At 43.8% G+C, this 26,024-nt stretch overlaps 1 protein-coding gene across 1 annotated transcript in view; it reads left to right on the forward strand.

Annotated features, from left to right (window-relative positions):
* Window positions 1–26,024, forward strand: part of ERC2 (ELKS/RAB6-interacting/CAST family member 2) — a 254,252-nt gene that overhangs the window by 44,391 nt on the left and 183,837 nt on the right. Inside the window, exon 4 of the mRNA XM_036739687.1 lies at window positions 3,427–3,594. Coding sequence (XP_036595582.1) covers window positions 3,427–3,594 — 168 coding nt within the window. The remainder of the gene's footprint in view (window positions 1–3,426; window positions 3,595–26,024) is intronic.

Below are 26,024 nucleotides of genomic sequence, written 5' to 3' on the forward strand. Positions count from 1 at the left end.
GTGTGATCAGAGGGAATGGTCAGGCGGAGCAGCAGCTATGGAGGTGGGACAGCGACAGCAGAGATGGGAAGGTATGGCCAAGGATCCAAGCCACAGGGATCCTGGGATGCCAGGTGTGATCTGTTGAGGCTGCATCATTATTTGTGTGCTCAGATGTGCTTTGTATACTTAGCAATAGTTTTCTATATTTATCATCTAATTTATCTACCTAACATCTATTCTTATTCTCTCTCTCTCTCTCTCTCTCTCTCTCTCTCTCTCTCTCTCTCTCTCTCTCTCTCTCTCTCTCCTCCTTCTCATCTCTCTCTCATCTCCTCTCCTCTTCTCCCTCTCATTCTCTCTCCCCCTCCCCTTTTCTCTCCCTTTTGTCCCTTTCTCTCTCTGTTCTCTGTTTCTCTTTTTCTCCCCTTCCTCTCTCTCTCTCCTCCTTCTCTCTCATTGCTCTTGTGCCCCTCCCTTCCCCTCTCTGTCTTTCCCTTCCTTTTCTCTGTCTCTGTCTTTCTCCCTATCTTTTGGCTTCTCTCTCTCCTCTCTGCCCTTTTCTTCCCTCTCTTCCTCTATCTCGGTATACTTGAGGAACTCAAGCTTGCAAACCCCTGGCAGGATAATTTGCAAGCAGAATGGTTCCACTCCCACATTTAAATGATGGAGCTAGAATTCAACAATATAATCTAACAGAGGGATGATGTGAAGTATGAGTTCTACGCAGAATCGTCCTCAGCAGGAATCACTAACATTTACTAGCCCCTACTACGTGCCGGGCACCATGCTAAGCACTTAAAAACTAGCTCAATTAATCCTTACAACTGCCCTGGCTGCTAGGGGCTATGACTATCTCTATTTTAAGTTGAAGAAATCAAGGCAAGCAGAGGTTAAGTGACTTGTCCAGGGTCACCCAGCTAGTATGTGTTTGAAGCTGGATTTGAACTCGGGTCTTCCTAACTCCAGGCCCAGTATTCCACACTCTGTGTCACCCAGCTGCATCATTGGTCCTTTGAGAATATAATGTGCCAGATACATCATTAGGTTGGGGGTCGCCTCCTTCTGAAGAAGGCTTTGCTCATGGCTCCACTCTTTCTTCTGCTCCTGGCCAGTGTAGCAGAGGAGCCGCACCTCGATGGCTTTCCTCCGCTGTCTGCCCACGATGCCACTCAGCTGCCTTTGATGCTTGGCCCCTTTTGTTCTGAGTTTCAAGCCCATTTTCTCCCTAACCTCCAACAGTTTGGAAGCCCCCTCTCCTGGCCCAGGTTGCCGATCATCCAGTGCCCTCTGAGAGATGGGAAGACTGGATCAGAGATGACAAAGAAGCTGTTTTCTTTGGCGGGCTTGTCTCTTGTGGGGTGCGAGAGGTGTTGCAGACAGGGCTGGGGGAAGAACCTTCAGGAGAGATGAAGTGGGTGTGATGTTGGCACAGGCTTCCCTAAGGCTCGTGATGTCATCCACACTGGCCTTCCTCGGTCTTCTGCAGGCCAGCATTTCTGGTCGAATCATTTTCCGTTTTTACTGAGTTACTGCTATAAGGAGGAGCGTCTTCCCCTCTCTCACCAAGGATGCATTTCTCTTAAAAACGCTTCTTTGCCCCCTCCCCCACTACCCTTTTCTTCTCCTTTCAGCATCATGGGCTCACGGAATTAGGACTGGACATCCAACCCAACCTCTTTCTTTCACAGAAAACTGAGATGTAGGGAGGTGGCGGTGATTTGCCCAAGGTCACGTGGGTAGTGTCAGAAGTAAGATTTGAACCCCGGTCGTCTGTCTCCAGACTTTGTTCTTTCTGGTTTGCCACTTTTGTTGGTCAGGTGTTTCAGTTGTCTCCAACTCTCCATGACCCCGTCTGGCAGAGTTACTGAAGTGGTTTGCCATTTCCTTCTCCAGTTCATTTTATGGATGAGGAAACTGAGGCAAACAGATTTAAGTGACTTGCCCAGGGTCACACAGCCAAGAAGTATCTGAGGTCCGAAGTGAGCTCGTGAAGATGTCTTCCTGACTCCAGGACCAGTGCTCGGGGCACTATGGTGCCACCTGCTAAGTCATAATCTTGCAGAGCTGCTGAAGGCACTGAGATGTTAATTGAATTGCCAGTATCAGAGGAGGGCTTAACCTTCCTCATGCCGTGGACATGCCTTATACATCCTTTCTGTAAGACAGCAAATATTTCCCTCCTAGTGGGGGCTCTCCTGCCTTGAAAGTTTCTCTTGGTTATTATTTTAAATGAATCAGTTTCATTTGTAGAGTCCAACATACACATGACTGGTCACAAGGAAATGTGCCTTTGTGTCCTTATGTTTTTTTTGAGGATATCAAATTTTTTTTTGAGGCCATTGGGGTTAATGACTTGCCCAGGGTCACACAGCTGGTAAGTGTCTGAGACTGGATTTGAACTCAGGTCCTCCTGACTTCAAGGTCGGTGCTCTGTTCAATGAGCCACATAGGTACCCTAAGGATATCAATTTTAAGGAGCAAGTGGCAGCTGACAGATTTCTAATTTCCTGTGGTGTGTTTGCTCTCTTCATCCTGGGTCTCCCTTTCCCTGTACACTCTTTTTCTTACTGTGCGTGCGTGTGTGTGTGTGTGTGTGTGTGAGAGAGAGAGAGAGAGAGGGAGAGAGACAGACAGACAGACAGACACTATTCCATGATAATCTGCAACATGCTACATACAAATATGGCGCAGAAACTTAAGGTACTTTTGAAGGCTTGGCTGGGCCAGCTTTCTAGGGAAAGCAGGCAGCTTTCTTTCCATGTCCCTGGAGCAGCCCCAGTTTACCGCTAAGGGCTTGGCTACTTCCAGTGATGAGAAGCTCACTCATTTGTGAATCTATCATAAACTCAGTTGTCACTCTCAGCTAGGAGTTTGTAGGTCTGAGTCTGAAACCTTCCCTAGTTCTTATGATCTGTGTGACACTGTGTAAGTCACTTTCCTTTGCTGAAGTGGGGAATAATATAAATGAATAAAATATATGCTATCTCATGACTGGACCCACAGCAAATACCAGATTAGTCAAATGGCCATTTATTCATAAGATCATAGGTTTTATCAGGCAGGACCAACTCTTTTGAGTGTGGAAAATAAGGCTCAGGTAAGTTGAATGACTTACCCAAGGTCACCCAGATATTAAGAACTGGAAATTTATGCTCAGGCTCTCTGCTGAGTCTCTGGGTATAAATGGGCAGTTTCTGGGGTGCCTAACGAGGGAGGAGGAGGATTTGGGGGGCTCTCCTTGGGCAGGAGGCTAGTTCTGTGAGTGTGTGGGGGCTCCCCATCTGCTCCGGAGACTCCAGCTGGCTTCCCTCTGCCTGGCAGCCCCCTGGGTGAATGGAGCCCTCCCTAGAGCTGCTACGATCTTCCTGGCCCAGGGAGGGAAGGGACGGGTCTCTCCGGGATGCATCCCTTTCTGCCTCTGACACGAGCATCTTCTTGTTTCAGGTCGATCAGTTGAAACAGGAATTCTCCAAGAAGGAGTCGGAACTTCTCGCCTTACAGACCAAGCTGGAAACCCTCAGCAACCAGAATTCAGATTGCAAGCAGCATATCGAGGTGCTCAAAGAGTCGCTGACCGCCAAAGAGCAGCGGGCGGCCATCCTGCAGACTGAGGTGAGGGCTGTCATCCTGCAGGGGCCGGGTGGGGTGGGCTGTGCCTGGCCGGACACACACCCGGCGCTTCTCTTTGCGGGCACCCAGAAAACATCAGGAGACGGTGTGGCGAAGGGAAAAGGGCTGTGGCTCTGGGGTCTGAGGACCTGGGTTCAAATCCCGCTTCTGACACAAGCCACTGATACTACCCGGTTACAGCTCTGGATGTGGAGTCAGAAAGACCCGAGTTCAAATCCTGCCCTCGATACTCACTAACTGGAGGACCCCGACAGGCCCTTGACCTCTGCCTCAGTTTCCTCATTTCTAAAATAGGGATAATAATAGCACCTGCCTCCCAGGGTCATAGGGAGGGTCAAACGAGGGAAATCCACAGACACCCCAATAGAGAAATGTAATTTTACCACCCTTAAGGTGCTGTGTAGATGTTAGCCCTTATCACTGTTATTAGAACAGTTTTATTGTGTTGCTGAGTCCCAAGGTCTCGCTGGGCCCGAGCCCCCGAGCTCTAAAGGCGGGGATGGGGGCGGGGCTGGACCGTCTGTCCTCAGGGATCCTTTCCGTTTCCAAAGCTAAGACTCACCCGTCCGTCCGCTGTACTTACGTGGGAGAGGGCTTTGCGTAGACAAGGGAGCGTTGGCTTTGGAGCTGACCTGAGGACCGATCCTGCCCCAGACCCTTGCTGACTGCACGGCCGGGCACGCTCGGACCCGGCTTCCACGTCTCTAAAGCCGGCGCAGTAGCACCTGGCGCACGCTTCACGCGGTGGCTGCAAGGCTAAATGACATAGCGCATGTAACGTGTTCTACAAACCTTGAGGCATCGTGGAAGCGCCCAATTCCATTCAGCCCAGCACATATTAAACACCTACCGTTTACTAGTTGTGTGCTAGGCAATTCATGCCCTGTAGGAACTTCTAACAGAGGTTATATTTTAAATATATAACTTACACTACTTATTGTATTATGTACCTAAATATATAAGCTTACATTCTCAATCCAGTTTGTCAGGATAGTAGACAGAGCAATGAGAAATTATTTCTGAAATGAGAGTTTGGAGCAAGACTGTGAAGGGCATTGAATGTTAGGAAACACAGGCAGGCTGAGGCAGCCTCATGGCCAGGGTCTCATATATTCTCCCAATCGTGGGCTGGGAGGCTGAGTGTCTTTTTCCAGGACCAGGGAAACCAGGCTCCGAGCTGCTTGGGACTCTCCATGACTTTGTGAGGGCTCCCATCACCTGAGGGGTGTGATTAGTGTCAAGGTCCCTGATGGGTGGAGAAGCCAAAGCTCTCCCCATTGGTCCCTCTGTCTCTATCTCTCTGTCTCTCCCTCCCTCCCCATTGGTCTCTCTGTGCCCCTGGCTTACCTGCAGGATCTGGTATCCTTGGCTAAGCTTGGATGGCTAGGCTGCTGCATGTCAGGAAGAGGAGGCTGAGATGGGGGGGAAGGATGAGTATGACCCAAACCTCCCAGGTCTGTGCTGTGTCTTCCCCTCTTCCCATTGGGGTTCTTTCTCAGTATCCTTCCTCAAACAGAAGGGGCAGCTGCTGCTACTCCCCTCCCCCATTTTGTCCAACAACAGGTGATGCCTGAGAATCGTTCTTCACCTCTCCCTCCCTGCTGTAACTGGGGCTGAGTTTCCTGGAAAGGGATTCCTCTGCGCATCCGACTCCCCCCTTTGCCCTTTGGTCTTCTTCTGCTCTGATTTCTTCCTCTTGTGCCTGTTTCCATGTCAGCGTGGTGCCTCCATGGAGGAAGGAAGCCGCTGGGGTTGTGTCCTGTTGTTGGCTCCGCACACTGGAGGCCTGCTGGGCAGGTCCCTTGTAGTAAGTGGTTCAGGCTTCCATGTCATTGTAGGGCTTCAGGATTTGTAGCAGAAAAGGACTCTGGAGAGCATCCGGTCCTGCCTGTACTTTTACAGATGAGGAAACTGAGGCCACGGGCGATGAAGCAACTGACCATAATTCACATAAGTAGCAAGACCCACTTCCTCTAAATCCTGTTCTCGTCCCATTAAACCACACTTCATCTTACTCATTCAGTCCCCTGGCTCGGAGGCAGGAAGACCTGAGTTCAAATGTGAGCTCAAACACTCACTAGCTGTGTGACCCTGGGCAAGTCACTTAACCCTGTTTGCCTCAATTTCCTCATCCGTTAAATGGTCATAGTAGTGGTGGCATTTAACTCACAGGGTTGTTGTAAGGATCAAATGAGAGGATATAGCTAAAGAACCATATAGACGTCGGATGCTTTTAATCATAATTGTTCTTATATGCGCACATCTATGGCATCTTAGGTTAGAGTGGACAGAGGTCTCAAATGTCAGCTGATCCAACCTCCTTGTCTGTCTGTCTGTCTCTCTGTATCTTTCTATGTCTCTGTTTCTGTCTGTCTGTCTCTCGTTCCTTCTTTCTCTCTCCCTCTTGTTCTCTCTCTCTCTGCTCTCTCTGCCTTTCTGTTTCTCTCCCCTTCTCTGTCTCCCTGTCTTTCTGTCTCCATCTATCTGTCTGGCTGTCTCTCTCCCTCTCTTTGTTTTTCTGTCTCTTCCTGTCTATCTTTCTTTCTGTCTCTGCCTCTATCTGGCTGTCTCTCTCCCTCTCTTTCTCTCTCTTTTTGTCTGTCTCTCTCTCTGTATCTTTCTATGTCTCTGTTTCTGTCTGTCTGTCTCTCGCTCCTTCTTTCTCTCTCACTCTTGTTCTCTCTCTCTCTGCCTTTCTGTTTCTCTCCCCTTCTCTGTCTCCCTGTCTTTCTGTCTCCATCTATCTGTCTGGCTGTCTCTCTCCCTCTCTTTGTTTTTCTGCCTCTTCCTGTCTATCTTTCTTTCTGTCTCTGTCTCTATCTGGCTGTCTCTCTCCCTCTCTTTCTCTCTCTTTTTGTCTGTCTCTCTCTCTCTCTGTATCTTTCTATGTCTCTGTTTCTGTCTCTGTCTCCTGTCTGGGTCTCTCTGTCTCTGTCTTTCTCCTCTTATTTCTGAATATATCTCTCACTCCCGGTAAGCTTTTCCTTGTAACAAAGAAAAAAATATTGAAGCAAAACCAACACACACACAGACCAGGCTTAATTGTGTCTCCAAACACCCCTAGTCTTCTACCATGTCTTGCCTCATTTTACGGATGAGGAAAATGAGACCCAGAGAGAGGAAGCAATCTTGTAGGAATGTCATCCTGGCGGGAAGTAGCCGGGTCAAGATTTGAGCCCTGGTTCTTTGACCCCTGCTCAGTGTCATACTCTGCATTCCTTCATTCAATGCCTTTCCATCATTTCTTCACCATTTTCTGTGTCTGACTTAGTTTTTCTTTATCTAGAATGAAAAATTCTCCCCAAATAAAAAGCTTCCTCTGGGCCCTGCAGCCCTCAATGCAGCAGGTGAGAAGGGGAGGCCCATCTGAGCCTTTGAATCACATTAGAGATCATTTCCCCTCATTTTAACGCCATTTTTGATGATCAAGCCCAGAGTGTGGCTTCTGTTCAGATGAACAGACCTTTAGAAATCACAGCAAACCTGAGGCCTAGTGCTGGCACAGGGCAAGTGCTTGGTGCGTACTTGCTTATTCACTCCTTCATCGAAGTAGTTTTTCAAGATCGCTTATATTTTTCCCATTTGGTTGCCCCACTCCTTTGCCTTCTGGTTCTCTTGGGGCTTTGGAGACTTTGGCCATGTTCTGACTAATAAACTGAATTCTAGACTAAAGTAGGGGCAGAGTGGAGTGGAGAGACCACTGGATTTAGAGACAAAAACCTCAGGTTCCCATCTTAGCTTCGCCTGTCGCCTTCTTTGTGACTTTGGGCTTGTTATTTGCTCTCTGGGTCTCTCTTATGTCTTCTGTAGAATGAGAGGTTTGAGCTGGTTGATCATCAGTCAGTCACCATGCATCTATTAAGTGCCTACTAGGTGCTGTGCTAGGGGCTGGGGATGCAGAGACAAAAATGGAAAGAGGCCCTCAGGCAGCTTATGCTCAAAGCGGGGTGGCGGTGGGGAGATAATGGAGGCAGGGAAGGCACCAGCAGTTGGTGAGATCAGGAGAAGCTTCATAGAGCAAGTGGTACCTGAACCAAACTTTGAAACAAATTAGAGATTCTAAGAGGTTGAGGTGTGTGTGTGTGGGGGGGGGGCGGGGGCGGGGCACTGCAGGCATGTAGCACAGCCTAGGCAAAAGCATGGCAACTGGAGATGGAGGGTTTATATATGAGAGTCATCAATAAGAGCCCATTTGGCTGAATTTTAGAATGTTTGATGGGGAGCAAAGTAAGTAAATCTGGGGAGGGTGGGGTCTGATGACAAAGTGCTTTAAGTAGCAGAGGAGTCTATATTTGATCCTAGAGGCCAGAGGAGTTTATTGAATAAGGGGGTGATATGTTTAGATCTATTCCTTAGGAAAATCACTTTGGCAGCTGTGTGGAGTCTGAGTTGGAGCAGGTTGGGAGACCACTTAGGAGGTAATTACCATAGTTGAGGCAAGAGGTGATGAGAACCTGAACTGGGGGGCGGTGGTGGCAGCAGGTAGGGGTGAGGAGAGGGAAGGGACCTCTAGAGGTTACAGTGCCACTTTTTCATGAAAAGTCTGTTGCTGACAGTTTGGACCACATCCCCCTGCTTTCTCCACCCCCACTGGCCAACATATAATTCTAATAATCACAGACCCAAGCAAAATAGCTTTTTAGATCAACAAAGCAGCTGCCATGAGTTCAGAGAGCGGCCCTCTTCACTTCTGCTGCTTTGAAGGCAGCGCTTGGGAGCATGATGACTTTATCAGCTGGAAACACCTTGGGAGCTTCCTTCCTTCCTTCCTTCCTTCCTTCCTTTCTCTCTCTCTCTTTCTCTCTCTCTCTCTCTCTCTCTCTCTCTCTCTCTCTCTCTCTCTCTCTCTCTCTCCTTTCTTTCCTTCTTTCTTTCCCTTTTCCTTCCTTCCTTCCTTTCTCTCTCTCTCTCTCTCTGTTTCTCTCTCTCTTTTTCTTTCATCTTTCTGTAAAAGGAAATCGAGAAAGCTGCCTAGTGATGCCCATGGCTGACAGGAAGCACTTTAAGATGGAACTGGTGACAATTGTCTGATCCTGTGCAAAGGGGTCTTGGCAGTGGGCAGGCTGCATTAAGAGGATGGTTTTCCTTTGATTTTTTTTCTCTGAGGTGCAGAAGGAAACAGGAACCTACAGGCTTACCAGGAGCTGGGGCATAAAGAGGAGATGTGGACCATGGCCTTGTATCTTTACAAAAAAGGAGCCAGATTCAGATGGAAATGAGGGGCCCCTCATGTATCCCAGGAAGCACTTACACCACCAGCTTCTGGAAATCTAATGACTGAGGAATTTCTTCTCATCTTCTTGCCCAGGGAGAAAAGAGCTCTTTCCATGGCAATGAGGGAAAAAAAAAATAAAAAGCTTTGCTACTTTTTTTTCATCTGGAAAGGCCGAGCTGTCAGCAGACTTTGGGTACCTTTCTCTAACATGTTATAGGCAGAGCTTTACATTGCAGGCTTTTGCCTACTGGGGAATTTGCCTTGGGTGGGTGGTGGTAATATGGGGTGGAGTGAGGCCTGGGGAGAGCTGGCTGGGTCTGGTTTCATGGCCCTGTGGTTTGGCTACTGGTATTGTTTGTTTTAGCTTGTCCACATGCCCAGACGCTATTTGACATGTGAGTCATAAATCAATGGAATAATGATTATGCACATACAAAGATACCACACAATGCATAACATAATATTTTGTTTTTTAAAAATAGCTTCAAAGGCCAGGATCCTGATTTTCCTATTCCCCCTTCATGTTTCTTGCTTCCCAACTTGCATATTTCAACTTACACAATGTTAATTCAACAGACATCAGAGAAGGTGGGATAGTCCTGACACAATATGGATGGACAACCAGTGGCTAGCCTACTCAGAGAAGGTGGGCTAGTCCAGACACAAGAAGGATGGACAAGCAGTGCCTAGCCTGCTCTTGGTGGCCACACAATGTCAATGGCTCTGGAAGAAGACCACCGGCATTTAGGGATAAACAAAATCAGGAGTTGCATAGTTATAGAAATAACACAGATGGATGGCAAGCTATACATTAGAGAGAGTAGCTAACTTGTATATTCTAATATACACAACATTCCTTCATTGACCATTAAAGGTAAGCCAGCCATGTCGTGAAAGATGGGTACAACTGATGGACAGCTCACGAGCTTCATTGGTATCACTCCAGCGTCGAGAGTTTCAGAGGAGGCCTACGGTATGTTGGGAGACCCATTGTTGAACATTTATGGGAGAACCTGGATGAAATGCACACAGGAGAGAGTGCATCTGTGGTGATCTACACCATCAGAGAGGTTGCCCAACCTGTATATGTCAGCAGGCACCACATTCATTCAGTGGCTGTAGCAATCAGAGTAGTTTTATGGATCTCAAAGGGTCCCTTGCTGGCACTCTCATCACCGAGACAGGGAATGAGGATGGCATTGAGGACTGATAATGGTCTACATCAATGATATCTTGGGAGGTGGGACCTTCTTGACTTCACCAAACCTTAGTCTGTACTTCTCCTAAGCTCACTCCTGTCTTCTGGCCAAAGGCCTGTATAGCTTTGTTTTTATATTTGGCGAGGGGTGAGGGGGTTGTTATTTGGCTACAGAATTGAATCCACAGCATTTCACATGCATTCCTTATTTTTTCATGTCACAGAATGCCACAGAGAAATGTAGCTCATTGGGGAATGGGGCTCTTTCATTTTTGTTCTTAGCCTGATGTCAGGGAAAGTTAGATTTATTTTATTTTCTGTCCTTTTCTTCCACATTTATACCGATCTCCAAACTCCTGAGCATAAGAGAAGTATTATTCTTGGAAGAATATTCAATATTTTTTTGGAAGATGCATTGCATAAAAGGAACACTTAACACCCACTCCTATGGTTATGAAACATTGTCTGTTCTTTGATATTCATTTCTTTATTTTTAAACTCATTGTAGTTTAGGGACAGAAGGTGCTAAGGATCACAATTGTTTGGCTGTCTATAAACATCGTGTTTGTTGTTAGAATCAGAATATGAGAACCTTGTCTTATGAGCAGTGAGTAAACAGTGTTGGGGGAATGGCAGCTCCTCAATGTTGAGAGTCTTACTCTAAAGGAATTGACAGGCCACCAGGAAGGTGCTGCTAACTAGGAGAATAGCTAGGAGTTGAAACAGCTTATGCAACGATCACAATGTTTAAAGGGGAAAAAGCACTTTGAAAAGTGTGAGAACTGAGCAGTGCAGTGAGCAGCCATAACTCCGGAGGACTGCGGATGAAGCATGTTTCTATCTCCTGCCTGGAGAGGCGGGGACACTTCATGGGAGAAAGAACACAAACATTTTGGACATGGCCAGTGTGGGGGTTGGTTTTATTGATTCTGCTTCTTTGTTTTTTGGAGCAGGGTCAAGGGAAGCTAGGGATAGTAATGCCCTCTATCCCTGAAAATATGAAAAAAGAAAGAATAGAGCATAAAAGAGAGGAGAAGGAGCTTGAGTGGAGACAGACAAGCAGGACGGCCTTGAAACTGCCATGTTGAATTTCGTATAGACCTTAAAAAAAAGAAGCAAGCAGGACATAGTAGAGATTCATGCCTTCCTATACAATCCTCTGCTTTTGTTCTTTGTAAATGGAAATATTGCTGTTTGTTGATGTTTTTCAGTTTCAGAATAAAAAAAAATAAAACTTTTAAAAAATTGCCATAAGTTCTGCCAGGGAGGCCATATAAGGATTTGATGGAGACAACTCCATGGTGCATTTAAAGCCATCAGAACATACCACTTCACTGGAGGCTTGGTTATTTAACATCCCCAAAAGAGCGTGTTGGGAAAGATGGTTCAGGATAAAGAAACGGAAGAAGGCGACGGCTTCTAGAGGACTCGGAACTTTCTCAGATCAATGCTTTGTAAGGAAGAGAGCTTAAAAGAGCAGAGCATGCTGGGCACTGAGCAACATTAGCACAATATGGAACCGACTGTTTTCTCTTAGGAAATGACGGGTTTCTGATGGGGGAGTGTTTGGGGACCAACTGTCTGTGGGCAGTCGGAGCGCTGACGAGTTAGAGGAAAGGCAAAATCAATACCAAATTAGAATAAGGACTCAAAGCACAAAGATATCGCTTCCACTTAGGAGTTACCTTTAGAGGCAGTTGGTAGCACAGTGGACAGAGTGCTGGGCCTGGAGTCGGGAAGAGCTGAGTTCAAATCCAGCCTCAGATATTCTTGCTAGTTGTGTGAGCCTGGGAAAGTCACTTAAGCCCTGTTTGCCTCAGTTTCCTTATCTGTAAAATGAGCATAATAATAGTACCTACCTCCCAGGGTTGTTGTGAGGATCAGATGAGATAATAATTATAAAGTGCTCAGCAAGGTGTCTGGCATTCAGTAAGTGCTAAATAAATGTTCCCCCTCCTCCCCCTCCCCCTCCTTCCCCTCCTCTCCCTCCTCCTCCCCTCTCCCTCTTCCCCTCCTCCTCCCCCCTTCCTCCTTCCCCTCTTCTCCATCCTTCTTCCCCTCCTCTCCCTCCTCCCCTCCCCTCCTTCTCCTCCTCTCCCCCTTCCTCCTTCCCCTCCTCTCCCTCCTCCTCCTTCCCCTCCTTTCCCTCCTCCTTCCCCTCCTCTCCCTCCTCCCCCTCCCCTCCTTCCCCTCCTCTCCCCCTTCCTCCTTCCCCTCCTCTCCCTCCTCCTTCCCCCCTTCCCCTTCTCCCCCCTCCTCCTTCTCCTCCTTCTTCTCCTCCTTCTCCTCCTTCCCTTCTCCCCCAATTGGTCCCTTGAATCTGATCCATCTGGCTATAGAAGTTTAATTGATCTACAGCAATCAGCTCAGTGAGGAGGCCAAAGAGCTCAGAAAGCATTTCAACCAGCAAACAATGATCGAAGATACATGGTGCGACCGTCTATGGAAAGGCTGTTTTAGAATATCAAATCATTTGTAAGGCATTATGGGGGCAAAGTAACAGAAGCTTATGAGTGATAGTGTCTTATAAAAAAAGAGATGATGAAGAAATGCAGGGGAAAACTCATCTGCAACAATCTTGGCATGACTCGATGAGCCAAGGGTGAGCTCCTTGAGAGTAGGGATTGTGTTCTTTTTGTACCCTCAGTGCTTAGCACAGAACTCAGCATACTGTAATAGTCTAATAAAGGTGTTTTTCATTCATTCATTCATTCATTCGAGAACCATGAAGGTTGAGAAGGGATGGACGAGTTAGGATTCTCAGAGATGGAGAGGGTCTTTATAGTGACGAGAACATGGAACCATTTGAGTTTTAGAATATAAACATTTAGAGAAAAGATACAGTTATTAAGATTTCAAAACTCTTGTTATAACAGCCCCCTCCCCCCAGTTTTTTCTTATAATCAAGAGACAAACCAACATGTATTGGTTGTGTAATTGTCTTATAAGATAAATCATGAAGACTGAATTCCTAGCACAGCACCATTTTACTAACTCAGACTTTCCTGGCGTAACATTCAGGATCACTTATGACAAGGTGAAGATTGAACTTCATGTCTTAATGACCTTTGACAAAACTAAACATGTCAAACAAAATGTTAACGTCTAAGGGAATGTTTACCTTCCTCAGAGAGCAAACTTTTCAAGCATTTCTCAAATACCTATTTATCTCTGTGTAATCACCATGTATACAGAGGCCAGCCCTGTGGGAGAATGCTTTGATGTGAAAGGCTTTGATTAAAACAGACCCACTTAAGACAGTGCGGCCTAGTGGAAAGCTCTGTATTTGGTGTCAGAGAGTACACTCGAGGCCTCAGTTTCCTTATGTGCAAAATGAAAGGGTTGGACAAGAGCAAGAGTTTTTAACCTTTTTTTGTTTGTTTTTGTCTCATCAACCCCTTTTGCAGTCTGGTGAAGCTTATGGACCCCTTCTCGAGTTGCTGTTTTTAGATGCATAAAATAAAACAACATGATTATAAAGGAAAGCAATTGTATTGAAATATCGTTATCAATTTTTTAAACCAAGTTCATGTATCTGAGGTTAAGAATTCATAGTCTAGATGGTCCCTGAATCCCTTTCATTCCTAAATCCAAGATTCTTTAGCTGGTTGCATTAAATGTGCCAGAAATGACTTCTTTTCCCTCCACAGTCAGACTTTAACTCTTTCAGACAAATCTCTTTCCTCTCCATTGGCCTGAAATGAGGGAGGACGTTCATCACTAACATCAACACTTGAAGTACAAAGCCCCTGAAGGTTTGAAGAATGTCATTGTCGCTCTATTACAAATGACAAAATGGCGGCTAGGAGAGGGGAAGAGGTTGGCTTGAGGTCACCCAGCTGGGACGCGCCAGGGCTCTCAGACTCTTAAGTCTAGTTCTCTGTCTCACTCCAAGACTTGGTCTTCCATTCTGATTCTCATTGTGCCCGCCTTTCCACTGACCGTCTGACCTCCTCCACTATGGGCCAGGCACGGGAAGGGCTGGGGAGACAAGGCAAAAGCAGAGATAGTCCCTGCCCTCAAGGAGCTTACCTTCTACTGGAGGGGACAAAAGAGAGAAGCCTTGACTTATTCCCAAGTGCTTTTCTGAAAGAACAGAGGCAACAGTAACTAGCATTTCTGTAACTTGGATTGAAGTTCTACAAACCATTTTATATCTGCTGTCTTACTTGGTCCTCACAACAACTCTGTGATTTGGGGCCATTGTCATCCCTAATTTACAGATGAGAAACCTGAGAGGATAAGTAAATTACCCAGGGTCATGTGGCTAGTGAGGATCTGAGGTGGGGTTCGAATTCAGGTCTTGCTGACTTCAAGTCTAACTTTATCCTCTACACCCTCTAGCTGATCTAGCTTATCTATTTGTGTATGTCTATACGGATATGTGTGTGTGTGTGTGTATACACACACACACATAAATGTGTATGGGAGCATATTTGTGTATCAATGCATAGGCAATGGGATTTTACTGGCAAAAGAAATTCTTAGATGAGAAAATTCCTTCTACTAAGACAGATGCCCACAATATGTATGCATGTATGTGTATGTATGTATGTATGCAAACATAACTCTAGGCATATATGAGCATATATACATATGTATAAACATACATATATGTATATACATGTGTGTATACAAGGCATAAATGTGTATGTGTATGTGTGTACAATACATATGTGTATGAAAATATAAATATGTGTGTGTGTATATTTATATAGATATATAAATATAAATAAATAAATATGTCTGGGGCTATGATTTTCATTGTGAAGGGAACTCCTGGTATGGAAGCTTCCTGCACCAATGCAGATCAGCAATTTGTCTTTTACTTAGAGGCTCAGAGAGTTTCTTGGGTGCTTGTGACAAGTGGTGATTTGATTTGCCCAGGGTCACTCAGCAAGTATTTGTCAGAGGCTGGATTTGAACTTTGAACTTGGGGCTAGCTCTCTGGACACTTCACCACCCTGCCTGGCTATGTGTAGAGCCCTGCCTATGGCTTTACAATTTACAAAAAGGATTTCCCTCAACAACACTACATGTGAGGGGCAAATGCCCCCTTTGGATGGGTACTTAAAAGCCAGAATGATTGGCTCAAGGTGTAGGAAAAACTAGAGTGATAGCATTTGTCCCCTTCCCCCCTCCACACCACCTTTGTTAAACTTTACTCACTTCCTAAGTTTGAAAGCAGGGGGACGTTCCCCAGGGGCCTGATGGTACTTGATGAGTCTGGCCACCCTGCTCCTTCTGAGTCACCTGTGACTCAGTGGAATCCCCTGGTGAGAAGGCAGACCAGTTCTGCCAGCGTCCTGGATGAGTCACAACATTGAAGGCTTGGCCTGCCAAAGTATTATCTGTTCAGGCTCCAAGCGAGCTTGATCTGCCTCTTTTTTGTGTGTGTGTCTCCATTCCAATTCCTCTCAGCCCCTTTCTCCTGGAGAAATATATTCAACTCTTGGGAATAAAGGTTGGCAAGATAAAGAGAAAAGAGCTTGTGACCCGTGATGCTGGTGGAACTCCTGGGAATGGGAGGGATTTGGGTTGATTCTGGTTCTCACACCTACAACACTGACCTTTTTGGTCCCCTGGCTGGCAACAAATCGTTTCCTGCTTGGAGATGGAAAATGATGTTTGTCATATAATGGAAGTCAGTGAATTTTATTTTAAAATATGGATTTTTATTGAAGCTCTTAGGATTGTTGATGGAATGGCAATAATGTTCTTTATAATTTCTTTGCATGTTGTCTCTCTCACTAGATTTTCAGGTCCTTGAAGCCAGGGACTACCCTCTGCCTCTCTTTATATCTCCAGGGCTTAGCACAGTGCCTGGTGCATAGTTGGTACTTAATAAATGTTTATTGATTCATTGAAGTGATACAGAGGATATTGAGCTGGGCCTGGGGTCAGGATGACCCAAGTTCAAATACTGTTCCACGTATATTCCATTCATCCATCTGTAAAATGGGGAGAACAATAACAGCATGATAACATGAGGGTCCATTGAAATAATGTTTACGAGAGAATGAAAAAAATTAAATGCTATATGCCTAGTACGATCTATTCTAAACATTGAGATACAAATTCCTGCCCACAAGGAACTTACATGCTAAAAGATGAAGAAAACACATGTTGGAAAAATAAGAGTTGATAACTGGGAAGTGTTTGTGGGTTGTAGGGTGTGTGTCTGCCAGAATGGCTTGAAAGTGGCTGCATGGTGATGTGGTGAGCCCAGGGCTTCTAGAAGAAGGTAAGAGCTTACCAATCAAAGCCCAGGCTTGGAATGATAGGAATTGGAGTTCAGGTGGGAAGATGCTGATGAGGAAGTTTGAGTGTTAGCAACATGGCCTGGGAATGCTTATAAAGTATTTTACAAATCTTCATTGCCTTCATTTCTCTCTCCATCTCCATTCTCTCTCTCTCTCTCTCTCTCTCTCTCTCTCTCTCTCATGCTCTCTCTCGCTCTCTCTCTTGCTCCCTCTGCTCTTTTCCTCTCTTCCTTTCCTTCTTCCCCCTTCTTTCTCTCCCTCCCTCCCCTGGTCTGAATCTATTATTTAATCAATTTAGGGAATCCTGCTATGGAAATGTTTTCCACCCACACATATTAGCAACTCTTCTACAATATTGAGTCTTAGTGAATTTCTGGGACATCGAGAAGTGTCAGAGACCAGTGATACCTGATGCCAAGGCTAACCTTCTGTCTCTGACACTTCATCTTCTAAGCATTATATAAATGCCCCTATTATTAGTTATTTGATCTTCAAAGTATACAGTTAGTTTATAATAAGTATGAGATAAATAGACTTACTTATATCTGGAACCCTCAATGGAAAGAAAGTACCTTTCGAAAGTATTTGCTATTTGTTTGTGATAATAGCAATTTAATGATCTAACGCATTAGTCAAGAACCATTTTAGATGAATCTACTTATTAACCTGTTTCAGAATTCTTGTCAATGTTGTAAAAGATGAGACAAAGTAAATCAGAAGGGTGGGCAAATACTCGTCTAGGTGATGGGCAACCGTTTTAATCTTTCTCTGTTTTTAAGTTTTAAACTGCTTGTCTTTGACATGATGAGACCTTGCTATGTTTTTATTGATAATTCTCATTTAAAAGAAAAAAGCACATAAGTCAGCTGAGTCATACCTCCTGTGGTGGTTGTGATGGGGTGCTGCAGAATTCTTTATCATTGAGAGGAAAAAATGTTTGGGACTACATTTATTGTGGAGTTCACCTCTTCTGGTGCAAGCATTTGAGGGTGGTTTTTATTTTCCATTTTGAGAGTCTATCTGATAACAGTGCCAAACTAGGCAAACATTTTTCTCCCTTAATGTATGTAGTCTTTGTTTACTTTCTCTCTTATTAAGCTTGTGAAAACCTGAGGGTCAGATAAAAATAAGCCAGGATCAGGTTTGGGAGCTCCATAACACTAAAACCATCTCTGGACCCAAGAAGAGAAAGCTATGAGGCTTTCTGAACTTAAGCAATTTAGGGAACCCCTGGTATGGAGTACCTGGTTTGGTAAATCTTTGGCATTAGATCAAAACTTTGAAAGTGTGACTTTAAGCTACGATTTTTATGAGAAGATAGTTCAGTCCAAGTATATGTAGCCTGGGTTCCCACTCAATCATAGTTCTCCTGAAAGCTACCGCTTTGGGTCAGCATTCACTTAAAAGCCATAGCTCATGAGCCCCCACCAGTGTTCTTTTTTTTTAAACCAGACCAACAAGAGGACATATAGATCAAAGCGAAGGGCATCAAAATGAATAGCATAGGTAAATGGATAACAAAGAAAATCCCTCCTTCCTAGTATCCTCAGGGTTATGGAGATGACCTTTTAAAAAAGATAGAGAATGAGGCTTCCAAACCTTGCCCTGGAGACAGTTGGCAGTTGATAATGCCTGTGATACGGCGTGTAAACAACTTCTGCACCATTAGGGAATCGGGCAGGTAGCTGCAAACCCCAATTTGATTGATAGATAGTTCAGGGATAAATTGCATTTTTAAAGGATTTATGACAATACCTTATTTAGTACTCGGTGTAAAATTGCTTGTGATTGCATAAACACAGGTGTGCATTGTGGATTGTAATGAGCTGTGAAATAGGTAGATGGCTAAAAGGAAATTCTATAAATTGTGAGCACTGTTCTGTCAGCATGCTAACTGGATTAGGAAAATTCATTGTCCGGAGTGTAACTGAATGCGAGTGTGATGTGTGTATGAGAATTAGGACCGAAGAGCCAATAAAATGGGGGAAGAAAGGTGAGGCTGGGAGATGTTTTTTTCTGTGGTTTCCCCCACAAAATGAATGCTAGGGCAGAAGGACTCTCCAATGTGAATAAGTATTCAGAGGACTGCCAAAAAGGAATAAATATGAACAGACAGCAGAGAATTTATGGGGTAAAACCACAAACACCTTATTTTCCATTGTCCTAAAATAATGCTATTTTACAGGGCCCTTTTGTAAGTAATTCTGCTTTCAATTTGCTATTGTTACTACAGTTGAAATCTCATTATAACCAGTCTCATTATAACAACAATTGTTTTTTAACCAAAATATTTCCAAGTCTGAGGCAATGCCAGGCTGCTGACTTTTTTTTTCCTTTAGAGCAATAGTTGAGATAATCAGATTCCTATAAAGCAGAAGAATTTGGATGGTTCCTTAGAGTCTATTGTCCCATGGTATTTAACCTGTGCCGAACAATATCTAATTCCAGACACCGAATTTCTTTTAGCTCACATACCAAATTAAAGCATGAACTAGGTCCTGTGTTGTTCTGTACAGTGTTGAATTCCCTTCCTGCCTTTGTCCTCTCTGGAGGACAAGGTTGGATTATTAGCCCTTTTTCTTGGTTATGAGTCCACATGAAAAAAGCATGGCCTGGGACACTCTAGACTTCGTTGAGAATTGGCAAAATCCAATTAGATAATTATCGATGAAGAAATCCAAATCCATGGTTAAACCTGATATACTGGCTAATAGTTTGGGGGGAAGCAAGGTATTCAGCTTACGTCTGTGGGAAGCCGACTTGTCATTAAAAAAAAAAGAAAAGAGATGACAGAATTTAAGAGGAGAGAAATCCAGCAAACCTCTCCCCGACCCCAAAGACCCATTCTTTCATTTTTCTGTATTTTAAGGAATGCAGGATTTATTAACTACTCCCATTCATAATTTTTTGGCCCTCTCCCCCACTTATTGGTGAGTTTGATCCATCTAGTGACTTTGTGGTTGTATTCTTCTGACACTCAAGATAACTTTGCAACACTTGCTGCTATTCCAATATTGTAATTATGAGACAACGACAGGCAGTGAGGGTTTAGGCTTGGATGTATGAAGGATAGATGGATGAAGCTGTATTGAATATAGACAGAATATGGTTATAGTAGATTCAATGCCAGACTTGGAATCAGGAAGACCAGTCTCCCTTCTCTGACACCTACTGGTTGTCTGTTCATGGGTCTATCAAATGAGTTAATGTTTGTAAAGCACTTGGCACAGTACCCGACACATAGTAGGTGCTTCACAAATGCTTATTCCCTCCTTTCCCAATCACCTCCTTTTTCTGAGCCTCAGTTCTATCATTTGTAAAATGGAGATAATTACATCCATAATACCTATCTCACACGTTTGGAATGAGGCTTAAATGAGAACATTTTTTTAAAAAAGGTCCGTGAAAACCTTAAAAACTAAAATAAATGCAACTTGTTATTTTTGTTGAGAATCAAGGTAGCCTAATGGAGACAGAGCTGGTCTTGAAGTCAGGAAGAACCTGGTTAAAGTCCTGTTGCTGACACATCCCGTCCTCACTGTGTGTCTGTGGGTCTCTCCCTCAGTGTACCGGGCAATTCTCTTTGCCTGTAAATTTCAGAGGAGTTGCTCATCTGTATCAATCAATCAATGTCAGTAAACATTTATTAAGCACCTGTTATGTGCCAGGCAATATGCTCAGTGCTGTATAGTAGAGGGCATTTCCATACAGGGAGTTTTTCATGCTGGTGGAATCACCTGTCTGCACCAAACATTTTTATATATTGTTCATTTATTCTGTCTGACTCATCCAGAAAGATGTCATACCAGATCAGGTTGTCAGGATTCTACAAAAGTATGAGAACGTGTACTCATCTCAGATTTTTACTACCAACTACTACCAACCCACACTTTCTAATTGTTCATATCTACAAAGTGCTTTTCTATTCCCCATATCTTGTCCATTCTTGCAACAACCTATCTGGTGAGTGCTCCATTAAACAAACTGGGGCCAGGAAAACTACTTGGCTTGCCCTAATTTAGACAACAAATGTTTTTAATTAGTTATATAATGAATTCATATTATTTCACATTCATCTCTTTTGCCCCCTCCCCCATGGACATGAGTTACTATCAAAGGGTCATATGGCCATTAAAGTTTTGATTTTACTCTGAACTTTTTTATGTTAATGTCAATCAAATTTGGTGTTTTTTTTTAAAGAAAACTATCCATTACCCCTAAATGTGTTATATTGTCCTTATTCACCCACCGACCAACAGATAGAAAGCCCTGTTGTTAAAAATTTGTCAAAATATTCATTGGAGAGCTAATGACTCCTGACGGTAATAAAATAAGGCACTGTGCTAGAATTTATTCTACTTCCTAGTAAAGAAGACCAGGGTTCAAATTCCACCTTTTCTCCTTAACTAGCCCTTTGATCCTTGAAAGTCACTTAGACTTTCTGAGCCTTGGCTTCTTCGTTTATAAAATGCATCCAGTAATATCTATTGTGCCATCTTTCTGGGGCTATTGTGAGGCTCAAATGAAATAAGGGGCGTAAAGCACTTTGAAGGGTGTCTTCAAAATGTTAGCTAACTGTGACAATGGTGGTGATGATTGCCAGCCAACTCTGTGTGGGAAAGTCACCATTTGGGAACTCTTCCAACAGCGTCCGTGTGTGTGTGTGTCTGTGTCTGTGTCTATGTCTGTGTGTGTGTGTGTGTCTGTGTCTGTGTGTGTGTGTCTGTGTCTATGTCTGTGTCTATGACACAGAGAAGGGGGGGTGGGAGAGAGAGAGGGAGAGAGGGGGGCACCATCCTGAGAGGAAGTCGGACTGCTTAAGACCATTCTAGAGAGTACCAATTACCACTGAGAGGTTTAATATGCTTTACAGCTCTGGTTGCATGATCACCAGCTCCTCAGCCTCTCACCTGTGGTCAAAGGCACGCACAGGAAAAAATGCATTGACTTTAAGATTGGAGCGGAGCGATTGAATGAAGGAAATTGTTCCCAGTTTGGCAATTTGGGACATTGGACACACAGTCTGTTGCTGCAACTCTAATAGAAAATTGTACGTTTGGGCAATAGCCGCTGTATGTCCGGCCTTGGGGACCTGTTTCTAGAATGTTTGAAGGTTTACGCATGGGGAAGTATTATTATCCCTAGTTCAAGTATGAACATAGAGAGACTTGGGGCAGTTAAACAATTTTCCCCAGGAAGTATATTTTAAGGCCAGGATTTGAACCCAGGCCTGTCTTTACTCCAAGTTCAGCATTCACATTACACCCAAGCTAATCATAGCATTCTTAATTTTATTTCCAAGAAGTTTTCATTAGCATGATTGACACCTTTATTGGGAAATACTTTACAAGACATCACATGGGTAGGCATGGAAAGCATAAACTACGTCTAGTTATCTCTCATGCTTGTCATGAAGCTGGACAATCTTTTTTCAAGGCACATGTTTCTTTAGTAACAACCATTCCACCAATTCTACTGAGTAATTCCTTGTCTGTAATGTGTTTTATCTTACTTAGGACCACCTTTTACTTCTCTGTGACTCTTGGATGAGGCTCATTGTCAACAGTTTAGTTCTTAGTGCCCTTGGAATAACTTTGCTTGAGTGAGGTCTCTCACTAAGCTTTCTTTAAATTTTTTTACTCCTTTCCATTTCTCCATTACATATCTTTCTCCTTGGGAAGAACATCAACTGTTTATTGACTAAGGCAGGTTTTAGACTTCTCATTTTAGGAATTGATTTACTTTAGTTAAACTTTGATTGATGTTATTATGATCATTGTCAATGTCCTTTCCTATATCTGTTTGCAACTTTTTGTAGTCAATAACTTTTTGATATAGGTCAGGCTGCAGTTTTTAAAACCACACCTAAATTTTTCTTATTTTCTTTCTTCATTCTGCTGTCTTTTTACTGATCTTGATCTTTGCTCTAAAAAGGTCTGGCTATATACAGATAATTGATTAAGGATGTCTTCTGTGTTAGTAACAAATCATTTCCCATCACCTTTTCTTTACATAGTCTCTGCTCTAGATCTGAAATGCATGCCTTCCCCAATCCTGCCTTTTAGAATTCCTAGCTTCCTTCATAGCCCAGGTAAACTCTGCCTCCTCTCTGAAACTTTTCCTGATGGCCCCAGCTGCTAGTGTCACCCCTTCTGTGATTTCATCTGTGTACATGAAGTCTTTCCCAATCCCCCTTTGATGCTAGTGCCTTCTCTCTGTTGATCATCTCTAATTTATCCTGTTTAGAGCTTATCTCTACATAGTTATTTGCATATTATCTGTCCATTAGATTATAAACTTCTTGAGGGCAGGGGCTATTTTTTAAAAAAACCATTTCTTTGTGTCCCCAGTGCTTAGCATAATGCTTGCATAAAGTAGGTGCTTCCTAAATGCTTATTGATTTGACTTGGCACGTTATTTCCCTGAATAGAATGCAAGCTTTTTGGTAGTAGGGATCGTCTTATTTTTACCATTGTATTCCCAACAATTGGTACACAGTAGGCACTCAAAAAATGCTTGGTTGAATGTTAAAAATTTTTTGAAAAGTGATATTTTTAGTGCTACCCATTTTTAGCAAATCTCCATCCTTCTTTCAAGAAAGTATTTCATGTTCCATAGGGAAGGGGCTTCTGTGTAGCCCCTAAGCTTTTAACTTAGCTCATCCCTTCCTCTTGGCTTTTTCTTCCAATCTATTTTTCAGCACCTTCAAGCTTTGCATTGAAGTCACTGAGTTTCATAGCATATGTTGATATAATGGTAGAGTTTCTCTGCCTCCTCATCCTCTGTAACAGATATTGTATTGGTGCTTAAGCTGCAATTATTTTCATGGTGGTTTTTCTGTGAATACTGATAGCGCATTCTTCAATCAGATACAACCACAAGTCCCCTGGAATGATGACTTTTGTTGCCTTTCAGATGCAGGATAAAACTAGCTCCACTAACTCCATATTTCCTTTTCCAAGGAGAACTTCTGAGTCATTGAGCTACAATTTAACTTTCATCTTCTTTTTTGGTTAATAGTGAGAATGTTAAGATTGATGGGATTCGGTTGCTTCAATGGTGCTCCACTCATCATGGGTCACTGGACAAGGATCTCACAGTTGGAGTATCAGCAGCTAAATCAATGTTTCTATATACTCTTTAAAAAGTGTGATTCTTGGCATCCAGTTCCCCGTTTTCCATCACTCTGCTTTCACTTCCTAGAGGAGTGAAAGGGGCTGCCCAGAACACATTCTATGTCTTCTTTATTTCATGAGTTCCCATTTTCCTCCCAGCCTTGTACCTGTCTCCAAAGTCACATCTTCTCTACTGCTCACTCATCTTGGAACTTCTGTTAGTTGCATTAGGAACCTCCTTGCCCTGGATCAGTGGACCATCCCTATAGCCAACTCTCCGCAGAATATTCCTCTGCAAGGTCCATCAACTTTCTTCCACTGGTGAATTTCTTCTGGAGCTTCCATTTTGTGGAAAGGCCAGCCTTGTTTGCTTTCATTATATTTGCCAGGCCCTCTTCCTAACTTTTTGGGCCTCAGAACTAACTTCTTTCCCATTCTGCTTCATACCCTTTCGTGTGCTGTCTTCCTCCATAGGTTGTCCTGATCTATGTCTTGCCACTGGACTCAGGTGACCTGAAGGACAGAGTGAGGCTGGTGACTTTGTACAGCCCTGCCTCGCTTAAATCCATGTCACTTGCAAGTCGAGACATTACCCTCCTGCTGTGATTGGTCCTCTTCCAGAATGAAGGACAAGCAACAACCCCCCATTAGAATATAAGCTTCTTGAGGTCAGGGACCACCTTTCTTTTTTTTTTTTTGCTTGTATTTGTATCATGAGCACTTGGCACAATGCCTGATGCATAATATTTGTTTCCCTATTTAATAAATTCTCCTTCCTTCCTTCCTTCCTTCCTTCCTTCCTTCCTTCCTCCCTCCCTCCCTTCTCCTTTCCTCCTCCTCTGCTTTCAGATGTTTGTTTTATAAATGTGAGAGCATTAGATGAAAGGAATCTGATGAATGCTTGTGAATAGATTGATATGGAGGCTGAAAGGAATTTTTAAAAATTCTTTACTCTTTTGGAAAACTTCTTGCAATCTGCCCCTTGAATGGAATTCTTTGCAGCTGGATGACATCATACCTCTTACTGTGGACTCCACTGAAAACTACATCCCCTCCTAGTCATGGACTGAACCAGATATTCTAGATGGTGCTAGCCTCTTTGATGTTTGACATATTGGTGGCTATTAGTGATAGGAAAATATAATTTCTGTTTTACTATTAATACAGCTTTTCACTGTAGAAAATTCTTCATTACTGAAACAATTCTGATATAATTTCATATTCCTCAATATATTTAAGTTAATTGTAGGATGAAATATTTAAAATCAGAAAGGACCTTAGATGGCATCTAGCTTAATTCCACTTGCCCCCTCCCCCCCTTTACAGTTTCAGAAACTGAGGCCTAAAAAAACAAAATGAACCACCCAAGGTCAACCAGGTGTTTTGTGGCAGAGCTGAGATTTGGCTCCAGATTCTCAGAATCTTGTAGTATTTGTGGCTCCTGAAAAGGACAATCTCTCTGGTTCAGGTCCTCTTAAATCCTAAAAGAGGCAGCTTGGTCTAGTGGCATATTGGATTGGAAGTCAGGAAAATCTGGGTTCGAATCCATACCCCAGCATTCTCTAGCCATGTAGTGTAGCTGTGAGTAACAAATCACTTATTGATCCATCAGCAAGCACAAGTTAAGTGTTTATGGTGTTCCAGGCATTCTGCTAAGTGCTGGGGACACAAAGAAAGTTGGACAGTCTCTGCTTTCAAGGATCTTACATGCCAATGGGAGAGTCAACGTGTGAATCAATAGGTACATAGAAGAGGCAATCTGAGTATGCTTCAAACAGCTCACTGGGTCTTATCTAATAAGTCACAGAAGGATTGTGATCTGTGTTGGTACAGGGAATCTCATGCTTGGAGTCGGTCTCCCCCCTCCTATCCTTCCCCCCACCCCCATGATAGAATCACAGACCCTTTGCATATATGCACACGTGCCCCAAACAACTTCCAAGCATTTCTTTACTCAGTCATTGGAAGGTTGCAGTTGGTACAGTGAATTCCCTATGCTAGCACCAACACAGATCTTTTCCATATTCATGTATGATAATAAAAGACAATACCTAGAAGTTGAAAGAATATTGATTTTCAAAGGCTTCTTAAGTATCCCCAAGCCCGGCAGCACATCCACTCTGGACTTGCCCAAATCCATGCGTGCGTGTGTGTGTGTGTGTCTTGTCACTGAGTTGCTCTAAACCCCATCTGTCAAGAAGAGGCATGCCAGTTTTCTCTAGTCTTTTCTAGAAAGCTAATTTCAAAGTAATACCATATGTTGGGTGAAACACAACCAAGCGGAGATCATTATCAGAAGATATTAATATACCAGAGAAACAGGCTTGCCGAAAAAAAAAAAGGCGATGCGAGGTGTTAGGGAGATTTGAGTTGGGGGAGTGTTTTTAATCCCGTCCACTCTACTCCAGCGGACATTCCGCCCCACTCTTCTCCTTCCTTACTCGGTGCCTTTGGGAACGCCGGCATCTCCCACCTCCTGGATGCCAGAAGGCCCTCTTTCTCGGCCTTTCCCTTGCGGGTCCCAAACCTTCCTGGCCCAGATCAAGTATTTCCCTCTCCCTAAACATTTCCCTTCCTTTCAAGCCCACACTGAACTCGCCTTTTCCTGAACTCCTTTAACA

The sequence above is a fragment of the Trichosurus vulpecula genome, chromosome 9, assembly GCF_011100635.1.
Source record: "Trichosurus vulpecula isolate mTriVul1 chromosome 9, mTriVul1.pri, whole genome shotgun sequence".
NCBI classification, from domain to species: Eukaryota; Metazoa; Chordata; class Mammalia; order Diprotodontia; family Phalangeridae; genus Trichosurus; species Trichosurus vulpecula.